This window comes from Coturnix japonica, unplaced genomic scaffold (assembly GCF_054131305.1).
Source record: "Coturnix japonica strain WE unplaced genomic scaffold, WE-NBRP24 Scf061, whole genome shotgun sequence".
NCBI classification, from domain to species: domain Eukaryota; kingdom Metazoa; phylum Chordata; class Aves; order Galliformes; family Phasianidae; genus Coturnix; species Coturnix japonica.
Genome location: NW_028188964.1, coordinates 772050 through 785897, shown reverse-complemented (window position 1 = coordinate 785897; position 13848 = coordinate 772050). Strand labels below are relative to the sequence as shown.

Below are 13848 nucleotides of genomic sequence, written 5' to 3'. Positions count from 1 at the left end.
TAGGACTCCACAGAACTCATAAGTCCCTATAAGACCCCATAGGACCCCATAGACTCCATAGGACCCCACAGACCCCATAAGACCCTATAAGACCCCATAGGAACCAATAGGACCCCACAAGACCCCATAGGAATCAATAGGACCCCATAGAACCCCATAGAAACCAATAGGACCCCATAAGACCCCATAGAACCCCATAGAATACGACCCCATAGAATCCCATAGGAACCTATAAGACCCCATGATACCCCATAGAACCCATAAGTCCCTATAAGACCCCATAAGACCCCATAGAACCCCATAGAGACCCCATAGGACCCCATAGAACCTCATAAGTCCCCATAGAACCCCATAGGACCCTAAAAGACCCCATAGGAATGAATAGGACCCCATAAACCCCATAGAAACCATAAGTCCCTACAAGACCCCATAGGACCCCATAGGAAACAATAGGACCCCATAAGACCCCATAGGAATCAATAGGACCCCATAGAACCCAATAAGATCCCGTAGAACCCCATAAGACCCCATAAGTCCCTATAATACCCCATAGGACCCCATAGGATCCATAGGACCCCACAGACCCCATAAGACCCTATAAGACCCCATAGGAACAAATAGGACCCCATAAGACCCCATAGGAATCAATAGGACCCCATTAGAAGCCATAAGACCCCATAAGAACCAGTAAGACCTCATAAGACCCCATAGAAACCAATAGGACTCCATAGGAATCAAAAGGACCCTATAAGACTCCATAGACCCCATAAAATCCCATAGGACCCCAAAGGAATCAATAGGACCCCATAAGACCCCAGAGACCCCATAGGAACCAATAGGACCCCATAGAACCCAATAGAACTCCATAAGACCCCATAGGACCCCATAAACCCCATAGAAATCAATAGAATCATTAGAAACCATAAGACCCCATAAGAACCAATAGGACCTCATAAGACCCCATAAGATCCCATAGAACCTCATAAGTCCCCATACAACCCCATAGGACCCTATAAGACCCCATAGAAATGAATAGGACCCTATAAGACCCCATAGAACCCTATAAGACCCCATAATACCCCATAGGACCCCATATAAACCCCATAGGACCCCATAGACCCCATAGGACCCCATAAGACCCCATAGGACCCCATTAGACCCCATAAACCCCATATGACCCCATAGGACCCCATAGACCCTATAGAGACCCCATAGGACCCCATAAGACCCCATAAGACCCCATAGGAACCAATAGGACCCCATAAGAACCCATAAGAACCAATAGGACCCTATAGGACCCCATAGGACCCCGCAGACCCCATAAGACCCCATAGGACCCCATATAAACCCCATAGGACCCTATAAGACCCCATAGGAACCAATAGGATCCTATAAGACCCCATAAGACCCCATAGACCCCATAAACCCCATAAGACCCCATAGAACCCCATAAGGGGAAGGAAGGAGCCCCAAATTCCCCCTATTAACCAATCAAACGAAGCTTTTCCTGGTCTTTCAACCAATCAGAACTCTCCTCCAGCCCTCATTTGCATACGGCTGAGGCAATAGTTACACAGCACTAACGGCTTCATCCTATAGGAGGATATAGGGTGAGACTATGGGGTCTATGGGGTCTTATAGGGTTTTATGGGGTGTATGGGGTCTTATGGGGTCTTATGGGGTCTTATGGGGTCCTATTGATTCCTATTGATTCCTATGGGGTCATATTGCTTCCTATGGGGTCTTATGGGGTCCTATGGGGTCCTATGGGGTCTCATTGGTTCCTATGGAATCCTACTGATTCCTATTAATTCCTATAGGGTCCTATAAGGTGTATGGGTTCTATGGGGTCTTATGGGGTATCTGTGGGGTCCTATGGGGTCTCATTGGTTCCTATGGGATCCTACTGATTCCTATTAATTCCTATGGGGTCCTATGGGGTCTATGTGGTCTATGGAGTCTATGGGGTCTATGGGGTCCTATGGGGTCTTATGGGGTGTTACGGGGTGTTATGGGGTCTTATGGGGTTTTATGGGGTCTATGGGGTCTTATGGGGTCTATGGGGTTTATGGGGTCTTATGGGGTCCTATTGCTTCCTATTGATTCCTATGGGGTCTTATGGGGTCCTATGGGGTCCTATGGGGTCCTATAGGGTCTTATGGGGTCCTAATGGTTCCTATTGATTTCTATGGGGTCTCTATGGGGTCTATGGGGTCTATGGTCTCTATGGGGTCCTATTGGTTCCTATGGGGTCCAATGGGGTCTTATGGGGTCTCTATGGGGTCTTATGGGGTCCTATGGGGTCTTATGGGGTCTTATGAGGTCCTATAGAATCTATGGGGTCTTATGGAGTCCTATTGATTCCTATGGGGTCTTATACGATCCTATGGGGTCCTATGGGGTCTTATGGGGTCTCTATGGGGTCCTATGGGTTCTATGGGGTCATATGGGGTTCTATGGGGTTCTATGGGGTCTTATGGGGCCTATAGGGTCCTATGGGGTCTCTATGGGGTCTTACAGGGTCTTATAGGGTCTTATGGGGTATTATGGGGTCCTATTGCTTCCTATTGATTCCTATGGGGTCCTATGGGGTCTTATGGGGTCCTATGGGGTCTTATGGGGTTTATGGGGTCTTATGGGGTCCTATGGGGTCCTATGGGGTCCTATGGGGTCTTAAGGGGTCCTATTGCTTTCTATAGGGTCTAATGGGGTCCTATGGGGTCTTATGGGCTCTCTATGGGGTCTTATGGGGTCGTATTGGTTCCTATGGGGTCCTATGTGGTCTCTATGGGGTCTTATGGGGTCTTATGGTGTCCTATAGGGTCCTATGGGGTCCTATTAATTCCTATGGGGTCCTATTGTTTCCTATGGAGTCTTACGTGGTCCTCCAAGGCCGTAGAGTTGGAGGGCCGGGGGGGATAGGAGGCTCCTCCAGGATCATAGAGTTGGAGGCTGAGGGGATATTAAGTCCTCCAAGGCCAAAGAGTTGAATGGAAGGGGGGATAGGAGCCTCCTCCGAGCCCCATAGCTTAACTAGGCCTCTAACACCCCCATTCAGCCCTTAATTAACCCAATTAAACCCTTAATTAACCCAATTAAGCCCTAATTAACCTCATTAGAGCTAAGATGGACAATGAGGCCTTCGAGATGGGACCCGAGGAACCCGTTGGGTCCCGGAAGGGAAAAGATGGACACCATAAAGAGGTAAGGATTGGGGTGAGGCCTAGTGAGGCCTAGCGAGGCCTAGCGAGGCCTAGTGACAACTCTATAGAGTTCCTATGGGGACTTATGGGGTCCTATGGGGTCTATGGGGTCTCTATGGGGTCTCCCCATAGAGACCCCATAGAACCTCTATGGGGTTCTATGGGGTCATATGGGGTTTATGGGGTCTAATAGGGTTTTATGGGGTCCTATGGGGTTCTATAGGGTCTTATGGGGTCCTATGGGGTTCTATAGGGTCTTATGGGGTCTCTATGGGGTCTCTATGGGGTTGATGGGGTCCTATGGGATCTTATGGGGTTCTATGGGGTTCTAGTGGGTTCTATGGGGTCTTATGGTTTCTAAAGGGGTCCTATTGATTCCTATTGGGTCTCTATGGGGTCTCTATGGGGTCTCTATGGGGTCCTATTGATTCCTATGGGGTTCTATAGGGTCTCATTAGATACTAAGGGGTCTTATGGGGTCCTATGGGGTCTCATTGGATACTATGGGGTCTTATGGGTTCCTATGGGGTCCTATGGGGTCCTATGGGGTCCTATGGGGTCTTATGGGGTCTATTGGGTCCTATGGGGTCTCTATGAGGTCCTATGGGGTCCTATGGGGTCTTATGGGGTCTTATGGGGTCCTATGGGATCCTATGGGGTCTTCTGGGGTCCTATGGGGTCTTATAGGGTCTTATGGGTTCTATGAGGTCATATGGGTTTCTATGGGGTCTTAGTAGTGAGACCTAGTAAGGCCTAGTGAGTCCTAGCGAGGCCTACCTAGGCCTACCTAGGCCTATCATGGCCAACCTTGGCCTGGATTGGATTGGATTGGATTGGCCTAGCACAGCCATCTTGGGCCTAACTTGGTCTAACTTGGTCTACCTTGGCCTGAATTGGATTGGATTGGATTGGATTGGCCTAGCACGGCCATCTTGGGCCTAACTTGGCCTGCCTAGGCCTGGATTGGCCTGGATTGGATTGGATTGGATTGGATTGGATTGGATTGGATTGGATTGGCCTAGCATGGCCATCTTGGGCCTAGCATGGCCTACCTTGGCCTAGCTTGGCCTAACTAGGCCTAACTAGGCCTAGCATGGCCTACCTTGGCCTACCTTGGCCTAACTAGGCCTAACTAGGCCTAGCATGGCCTACCTTGGCCTAGCAGGGCCTAACTAGGCCTAACTAGGCCCAATTAGGCCTAACAAGGCCTAACTTGGCCCACTTTGGCCCGGTTCGGCCTATGTAACCCCCCCTTTCTCCCCTCCCCCCCATATCCAAGATGGCGCCCGAGTGGGGCAGGAGATCCCTATGGAAGCTGTTCGGCCTCTGCCTGTTGGCCGGCTCCATTACGACCGCCGTGGGGCTGGGAAGCTTGAGCGTCATCTATAGGAAGGCGATTAACGAGCTGCGTGTAAACAAGGTGGTTAATGAGGTGGAGGGGGATGAAGGACGGCTCTGGTTCGTGTATAGGATGGGAATGTCGGAGGTAAGTGGATGGGGGGGATATGGGGTGGGGGGAGGAAGTGGGGGGGAAATAAGGGGGGAAGAGGAAGTAGGGGGGATATAGGGGGGAGATGGGGGGGAAGAGGAAGTGGGGGGGATATAGAGGGGAAATAAGGGGGGGAAGAGGAAGTAGGAGGGGATATAGGGGGGAAATAAGGGGGGAAGAGGAAGTGGAGGGATATAGGGGGGAAATAAGGGGGGAAGAGGAAATAGGGGGGGATATAGGGGGGAAATAAGGGGGGAAGAGGAAGTAGGGGGGATACAGGGGGGAAATAAGGGGGGAAAAGGAAGTGGGGGGGATACAGGGAGGAAATAAGGGGGGAAGAGGAAGTAGGGGGGATATAGGGGGGAAATAAGGGGGGAAGAGGAAGTGGGGGGATATAGGGGGGAGAGGAAGTGGGGGAGGAAGGGAGGAGGAAGTGGAAGTGGTAAGGAGGAAGAGGAAGGGAGGGAGGAAAAGGAAGTGGGAGGGGAAGGGGAAGAGGAAGTGGGGAGGAAGAGGAAGGGAATGGGAAGAGGGAGGGGAATAAGAGGGGGAAGGGAAGAAGGAAGAGGAAGAGGAAGAGGAAGGAAAAGACAAAGTGGGAGGGAAAAGGAAGTGGGGGGGGGAAGTGGGGAGTAAGTGGGGAAGAAGTGGGAGGGGAGAGGAGAGGAAGTAAGAGGGGAAGGGAGGAAGGGGAGGGGAAGAGGAAGTGGGGGGGGTATAGAGGGGAGAGGAAATGGAAGGGGAAGAGGAAGCGGGAGGGGAGAGGAAATGGACTTATGGGCTTATGGGGTCCTACAGGGTCCTATGGGGTCTTATGGGGTCTTATGGTGTGCTATGGTGTCCTATTGGTTCCTATGGGGTCCTATGGGGTCTTATGGCATGCTATGGTGTCTTCTGGGGTCTTATGGGATTCTATGGGGTCCTAAGGAGTCTTATGGGGTCCTATTGCTTCGTATTGATTCCTATGGGGTTTATGGGGTCCTATGGGGTCTTATGGGGTCCTATGGGGCTTATGGGGTCCTATAGGGTCCTATGGGGTATCTTCTTCCTTTCCTATGGGAAGGGGAAGGGGAGGGGGAAGAGAAAAAGGAATAAGCCCATTTCCTTTCCAGCCACAACGCTACCCTGGAGGTGAAATCCAATGGGCGACGTACCGGCTGGATCCCAAGCGTTATCCGGATTGAGAAGCTCGCGTCTTCGCTCAAAGCCTCCACGAGCATCAAGCCAAAATGAGCCTGGCTTTAATCAGGATCAAACCTGGAGCGCTCCGGGTCCCCCACTGGCATTTTAATGCCAACGTTCATGGCTACGTGGTGCAGGTAGGCCGCAGCCTTTGGTTTTGCTTCCACTTCCTCTTTCTCTTTTCCACCTTTAATCCTATACTTCCTCTTCATCCTTGGCCTCATCCAACCCTTCTTCCCCCATATTATAATCCCCTTACCTCGCGGGTCTACCCTAAAATCCTATAGAATTTGGCCATGTTATATATAGGGGCGGCCCATGTTAATTGGGGGTGGCCTTTGGTTTTACTTCCACTTCCTCTTTCTCTCTTCCACCTTTAATCCTATACTTCTTCCTCCTTGGCTTCATCCAGTCCTTCCTCCCCCACCTTATAACCCTTTACCTCATGGGTCTACCCTAAAATCCTATAGGATTTACCCTATATTCTATAGGGCACAACATGGATCTTGCTTTTCCTCCCACTTCCTCTTTCTCTCTTCCGCTTTTGACCCTATACTTTCGATTCCTCTTTCGCCTTATCCATCCCTTCTTTCCCCACCTTATAGCCCCTTTACCTCGCGGGTCTACTCTAAATCTAATAGGATTTCCCCTATAATCTATAGGGCACGGCCTGGATCGGCATCGTCACCCCAACCAACGTCACCACCTACCGAGCCGAAGTCGGCCAGGTCCTTTTCTTCCCCCGGAACGTTCTTCATTGGATCCAAAACACAGAGGATGGGGGGGAAGGAAATAAAAGCCGGACCCCAAAAGAACTCGTCCTCGTTCTCTTTTATGGGACCCACGAGGAGCTGAAGACATTGGAGGTGGATGAGGCTGTTAATGGGACCCCGAATGAAATCTTAATTGAGGCTCTACAGGTATGGGGGGGGGGGGGTGTGGAAAATGGGTTTTTTGGGGCTGTTTTGGAAGGTCCTAGAAGGGATTGAAGGGGTTGAGGTGAAAGAGGGGACCCGGCCGGTTAAAATGGTGGTGGTTGCGTCTCTCTATCATGTTCCGTTGAGGAGATATAAGGTTTTATATGGGATGGTAGGGTGTTTCTATGAGGTTCCATTGAGGAGATATAGGGTTTTATATGGGATTTGGGTCCTGGAAGGTTAATAATGAGGATTTGGGGTCGTCCCATTGGGTTCTATGGGGGAGATATAGGGTTTTATATGGGATTTGGGTCCTGGAAGGTTAATAATGGGGATTTGGGGTCGTCCCATTGGGTTCTATGGGGATTTGGGTCCTGGAAAAGGGATAAGAAGGAACTTGGGTCCTGGAAGGTTAAAATGGAGGTGGTTGGGTGTTTCTATGGGGTTCCGTTGAGGAGATGTAGGGTTTGGGTCCTGGAAAGGGAAAAGGGAGGTAATAGGGTCTTCCCATTGGGTTCTATGGGGTTTTGGGTCCTGGAAGGGGAAAAGGGAGGTAATAGGGTCTTCCCATTGGATTCTATGGGGGATTTGGGTTCTGGAAGGGTAAAAGTTGGTAATAGGGTCATCCCATTGGGTTCTATGGGGTTTTGGGTCCTGGAAGGGTAAAAGTTGGTAATAGGGTCTTCCCATTGGGTTCTATGGGGGATTTGGGTCCTGGAAGGGTAAAAGGGAAGTAATAGGGTCTTCCCATTGGGTTCTATGGGGGATTTGGGTCCTAGAAGGGTAAAAGGGAAGTAATAGGGTCTTCCCATTGGGTTCTATGGGGGATTTGGGTCCTGGCAGGTTAATAACGGGGTTTTTTTGGGTCCTGGCAGCTTCGTAGTGATCGGGATTGGATCGGAAGCTTCCGGAATGTCCAGATCCTACAAACCTTGAACCACCCCATTAATTTAAGTCAATTAGTGCGGGATGTTAATTACACCCAGGTGGATAACGAGCAAATATGGTGGTATTTATATGACCTTAAAGGTAAGGACCCCATAAGACCCCATAAGACCCCATAGACCCCATAAGACTCCATAGACCCCATAAGACCCCACAGACCCCATTAGACCCCATTAGACCCCATAGACCACATAAGACCCCAAAGACTCCATTATTACCCTACAAGGACCCCATAGACCCCATAAGACCCCATTAAACACCATAAACCCCATTATTACCCTTCCAGGACCTTAATAACCCCATAAGACCCCATTATTACCCTTCCAGGACCTTCTCAACCCCATAAGACCCCATAGACCCCATTAAACCCCATTATTCCCCTTCCAGGACCCTAAACACCCCATAAGACCCCATAGACCCCATAAGACCCCATAGACCCCATAAGACTCCATAGACCCCATAAGACCCCATAAGACCCCATAAGACCCCATAGACCCCATCAGACCCCATCAGACCCCATAGACCCCATTAGACCCCATAAGACCCCATAGACCACATAAGACCCCGAAGACTCCATTATTACCCTACAAGGACTTTAAAGACCCCATAAGACCCCATTAAACACCATAGACCCCATTATTACCCTTCCAGGACCTTAATAACTCCATAAGACCCCATTATTACCCTTCCAGGACCTTCTGAACCCCATAAGACCCCATAGACCCCATTAAACCCCATTATTCCCCTTCCAGGACCCTAAACACCCCATAAGACCCCATAGACCCCATAAGACCCCATAGACCCCATAAGATCCCATAAGACCCCATAGACCCCATAAGACCCCATAGACCCCATTAGATCCCATTATTCCCCTTCCAGGACCTTCTCAACCCCATAAGACCTTATTAGACCCCATTATTCACCTTCCAGGACCTTAATAACCCCATAAGACCCCATTATTACCCTTCCAGGACCTTAATAGACCCCATAAGACCCCATAGACCCCATAAGACCCCATTAAACCCCACTATTACCCTTCCAGGACCTTAAAGACCCCATAGACCCCCATTATTACCCTTCCAGGACCTTAATAGACCCCATAAGACCCCATAGACCCCATAAGACCCCATTAGACCCCATTCTTCCCCTTCCAGGACCTTAATACCCCCATATAATCCCATATTCCCCTTCCAGGACCCTTCCTTTAACCTTCCAGGACCTTTCTATCCCCCTTAGGTTCCCCTCCGGCACCATTTAATGGCGGAGTTTTCCATTGGGCTCCGTATCGACCTGCCAGGACCTGGATGGAACCAATGAATCTCATTTACATCCAGTCGCTCCTTCAGGTAACGCCTTTAAGCTGCCAGGACCTTGGAGGGGTCGGTTGCCAAATAGTGAGCCATTCGAATGCATAGGTGCCAAATAAGGAGTCATTGGTATACATAGGGGCCCATTGTTGCCAAATAGTGAGCTATAAAAAGACATAGGAAACCAGCGTTGCCAAATAGTGATCCCTTAGTTTACATTGGAAAGCGTAGTTGCCAAATAGTGATCTATTGGATTACATAGAGCCCCATAGCTGCCAAATAGTGATCCATAGAGTCCCATAGGACCCCATAGCTGCCAAATAGTCATCCATATTCCCCCATAGAGCCCCATAGAACCCCATAGAGCCCCATAGAACCCCATAGAGCCCCATAACCCCCCATAGGACCCCATAGAGTCCCATAGCCACCGCATAGGACCCTATAGACCCCCATAGAGCCCCATAGAGCCCCATAGGGATCCATTAGACCCCATAGACCCCCCATAGGACCCCCATAGAGCCCCATAGCTGCCAAATAGTGACCCATAGAGCCCCATAGGACCCCATAGACCCCCATAGCCACCCCATAGGACCCTATAGAGCCCCATAGGACCCCATAACCCTCCACTGGACCCCATAGAGCCCCATAGCTGCCAAATACAGACCCATTAGACCCCATAGAGCCCCATAGGACCCCATAGAGCCCCATAGACCCCATAACCCCCCATAGAACCCCATAGAGCCCCATAGCTGTCAAATAGCGATCCATTAACCCCCATAGCTGCCAAATAGTGATTCATTGGACCCCATAGGACCCCTACGACCCTCATAGACCCCCCATAGGACCCCCATAGAGCCCCTATACTAGGGGTCTATAGGGGTCTATGGGGCTCTATGGGTGGCTATGGGGTCTATATGGGGTCCTATTGGATCCAATTGGGTCCTATGGGGTTCTATGGGGTCCTATTGGGTTCTATGGGGCTCTATGGAGCCTTATGGGGTCTATGGGGGTCTATGGGGCTCTATGGGGTCCTATGGGGGTCTATGGGGCTCTATGGGGGGTCTATAGGGGTCTATGGGTCACTATTTGGCAGCTATGGGGTCTATGGGGGTCTATGGGGGTATATGGGGCTTTATGGGGCTCTATGGGGCTCTATGGGGTCCTATGGGGGTCTGTGGGGGTTTATGGGGTGTCTATGGGGCTCTATGGCGTTCTATGGGGGTCTGTGGGGCTCTATGGGGTTCTATGGAGCTCTATGGAGCCTTATGGGGTCTATGGGGGTCTATGGGGCTCTATGGGGTCCTATGGGGGTCTATGGGGCTCTATGGGAGGTCTATGGGTCACTATTTGGCAGCTATGGGGTCTATGGGGGTATATGGGGGTCTATGGGGCTCTATGGGGTCTATATGGGGCTCTATGGGGTCCTATGGGGGTCTGTGGGGGTTTATGGGGTGTCTATGGGGCTCTATGGCGTTCTATGGGGGTCTGTGGGGCTCTATGGGGTTCTATTGTGTTCTATGGAGCTCTATGGGGGTCTGTTGGGATCTATGGGGCTCTATGGCGGGTCTATAGGGGTCTATGGGTCTCTATGGGGGTCTATGGGGGGCTATAGGGCTCTATGGTGTGCTATGGGGTCTCTATGGGGTTTATGGGGTCTCTATGGGGCTCTACGGGTTAACTATTTGGCATCCCTGGCCCTCCATTCATTCGAATGGATCCCTATTTGGCACCTATGGGCCTCCATTCATTCCTATGGAAGACTGTTTGGCAGCTCAGAGCCTCCATTCATTTTAATGGCTCACTATTTGGCACCTATAGGAACTCCAAACCCAGCGCCTCAATCGCTACTTCCGGTCTCTCCCGGCCGCCATCTTGGCTCGCCTCTTCAGTACGGATCTAGAAAAGACCCGGATGTTGCTCCGGGATTAATTAAAGCTCATTAATTAACGCTTGTAACTCATTAAACAGATGGCAACGCATTGATTGTATTGAGACGGTCCTCCAGGGCCATAGAGTTGGACGGGGTAGAAGAGACTTCCGGGTTAGGAGAGGCATAAAGGGACTTCCGGGTTCCGAACGCTTCCGAACGGTTCCGAAGGCTTCCGAAGCCCGAAGAAACCCGGAAGTCGAGCGGAGCGGCTCCGAACTGGACCCGAGCGGCTCCGAGCGCTTCCGAGTGCACCCGAGTGGTTCCTAAGTCGACCCGAGCGCTTCCGAAAGGTTCCGAACGGTTCCGAAGACTGAAGAAACACTAAAGTCGATCGTAACGACCCCGAATGGCTCCGAACTGGACCCGAGTGTTTCCGAGCGTCTCCGAAGTCGACCGGAGCGCTTCCGAACGGTTCCGAATGGTTCCGAAAGGGTCCGAAGCCCGAAGAGACACGGAAATTGCTCGTAGCGATCCCGAATGGCTCCGAAGTGGACCCAAAGGGCTCCGAGCGTTTCCGAGCTCCTCCGAAGTGAACCCGAGCGCTTCCGAAAGGATCCGAATGGTTCCGAAGCCTGAAGAAACCCGGAAGTCGCTCGTAGCGACCCCGAACGGCTCCGAACGGCTCCGAACTGGACCCGAAAGTTTCTGAATGTTTCCGAAGTTGACCCGAGCGCTTCCGAACGGAACCGAAGCGCGAAAAACCCGGAAATCGCTCGTAGCGATCCCGAAATGGACCCGAGCGTTTCCGAAAGGTTCCGAACAGCTCCGAACCCGACCGGAAGCCACCTGTAGCAACTCAAAAGTCAACCGGAAGTCGCTGGGAGCGGTTCCGAACCCGACCCAAGCGGTTCCGAAGAATTCCGAAGGTGAAATCGAAGGAACCCGAAAGTAAACCGGAAGTCGCTCCGAAAAGACCCGAGCGCATCCGAACGGAGACGAAGTGGATCGCGCAGCAACCCGGAAGTTAACCGGAAGTCGCTTCAGAACGACCCGAGCGCTTCCGAATACTTCCGAAGAAAGCCGAACCGGAACGGAAGTGGCCAGACCAACCCGGAAGTAAACCGGAAGGCCCTTCAGAAGGCTCCTCCGGCAGCCGAACCGGCTCCGAACACCAGCCGAACTTCGGCTTTTTTCGGCTTTTTTCGGCTGTTTTCGGTTCCGGTACCGGGGATGGAGAAACAAGGGCGGGTGGATTGTCCGGCGTTACCGCCCGGGTGGAAGAAGGAAGAAGTCCACGCCTCCCTTTGGCCTCAAGACTACTAAGCTGCAAGGCCTCTTGGCCAGGCTCTGGGCCTCCCTCCAGGCTGTTTTACCTTAAGGCCTCTAAGCCTCCTGGGCAACCTTTAAGCCTTTAGGCCTCCCCCTATGCCTCTAGGACAGCTTGCAGGCATCTGTGCCTCCAGGTGTGTTCTCCATTACAGCTCTAAGCCTTCCTTTGTGCCATAAATGCTCATGGACTCGTGGTCTCTTTTTTGGCCTCCCTCTGTGCATCAGGCCCTCAAAACCTCAGTGCTTCCAGTCCAGCCCTTTAGTACCACAGTTCACGGCACTGTGGGATGGCCTGAGTGGCCAACTCACACTCTTGGCCACCCTCCATCTCCCGTGGCTCCCACGAACCCCACAGCACCACCCACACTAAGCCCTGTCCCACAAATGCAGCTGCTGCCGCTCAACAATTCTTATTGGCTGAAAGCAGGAGAGTTGAGAGATCCAAAGGGGTTGTGAGATCAGAGGTTGGGGCTGGAAGGCAGAGCATCTGCAGCTTTCGTTCCTCACTGAGTCCTTTCTATTGGGAAAGGAGATGGAGGGAGGTGAGAAGATGGAGGGCAGGGATGTGGGGTAGGAACCCACCTTGATGCTGATGTCACGGCTCCGTGCCTGCAGCTTGTTACCTGGGACTCAGCCGTGTCAGCACGTTCCTCTGCCTCATCCAGCATGTGCTGTGCCCTGGGGAACTTGGCCAAGTTGGCCTGCTTGTCCTGTGGCTTAGCCCTGGTCCCCACCCCAGTCCCCCCCCCCAAATACCCACCCAACTCATCCCTGCAGCTCCTCCCTCCCCCCAACCAGCCTCGAGGCGGGCAGAAAGTTATCGACATCTCTTCATTGAATGATCAATCCCTAATTAAAACCCTCTGGTAGACATCAGAGTTTAGGGGTTTTTAGGGTTTATTAATGTTTTTTATGTTTTTTAGGTTTTTTAGGGGTTTTTAAAGTTTATTAGGGATTTTTAGGGGTTTTTAGGGGTTGCTGTGGATTTCCACTCGGTACACGCAGGTGTATTTCGCGTACCCCCAGTTGCTCCACACATCCAGTTTGATCCTTTGGTAGGATTGAAGGGGCTTCTCCTGCCAATGAAAAGAGGAGAGGCTTTGTTATGGGCTCCGTTATGGGCCGGAGGGCTTATTAAGGGTTCATCAGGAGGTGGATCCACCTCCATGGGCTCCATGGAGGGGGTCACATGGCTGGTCCAGCTGTGACGGGAATGGGCTCTCTTGCCTGTCTGCCGCCTGATGGTCCTGGCGGGCCCCCTCCTCCTCCTCTTCGACCCTGCTGTCCCCAGCTACATCTTCCCACCTAAATCCTGGGAATCCTCCAGCCTCGCTCTCTTAGCTCCCCACATGGCTGTTAATGGCCAGAGCTCTCAGAGGTGAGTGCGTTGCGTGGGGCAGTAGTGACCAAGGTGACTGCTGTGACATGGCCAGGGTTCTAACATGGTGGCCACACTGCTGGCACTGCTGGCACTGGCGTTTCACATGGCATGAGGAGGGGGCTGTAGGACAGGGCACGGCACGGGAGCCAGAAGACACTGGTCCTTGGGTTAAAATGGGAGGGGGACTGCGCACATTCCCTTTGTGTCCCCCCCCCCCCCCCGACT

General features: G+C 51.8%; 1 protein-coding gene and 1 long non-coding RNA gene across 2 annotated transcripts; both read left to right on the top strand.

The window, feature by feature from the left end:
* The first annotated feature begins 1544 nt into the window (after nucleotides 1-1544).
* On the top strand, nucleotides 1545-4663 carry LOC146751859 (uncharacterized). Its single transcript, XR_014941168.1, has 3 exons — nucleotides 1545-1610; nucleotides 3120-3204; nucleotides 4483-4663. It is a non-coding gene; the product is annotated as an uncharacterized LOC146751859 (long non-coding RNA).
* A 1158-nt stretch (nucleotides 4664-5821) lies between these two features.
* Nucleotides 5822-9525, top strand: LOC146751858 (uncharacterized). The gene is made up of 4 exons (XM_085533538.1): nucleotides 5822-6011; nucleotides 6537-6794; nucleotides 7667-7820; nucleotides 8973-9525. Exons 1-4 carry the CDS (start codon nucleotides 5922-5924, stop codon nucleotides 9149-9151), a joined length of 681 nt encoding a protein of 226 aa, XP_085389664.1. The 5' UTR covers nucleotides 5822-5921; the 3' UTR covers nucleotides 9152-9525.
* The last annotated feature ends 4323 nt before the right edge of the window (nucleotides 9526-13848 follow it).

Bases quoted from the DNA above. Each gene is read 5' to 3' on its own strand.
- LOC146751858 (XM_085533538.1), top strand. From the start codon at position 5,922: ATGAGCCTGGCTTTAATCAGGATCAAACCTGGAGCGCTCCGGGTCCCC. The intron at 6,795-7,666 runs GTATGGGGGGGG...GGGTCCTGGCAG, and splicing joins TCTTAATTGAGGCTCTACAG to CTTCGTAGTGATCGGGATTG. The intron at 7,821-8,972 runs GTAAGGACCCCA...TATCCCCCTTAG, and splicing joins GTATTTATATGACCTTAAAG to GTTCCCCTCCGGCACCATTT.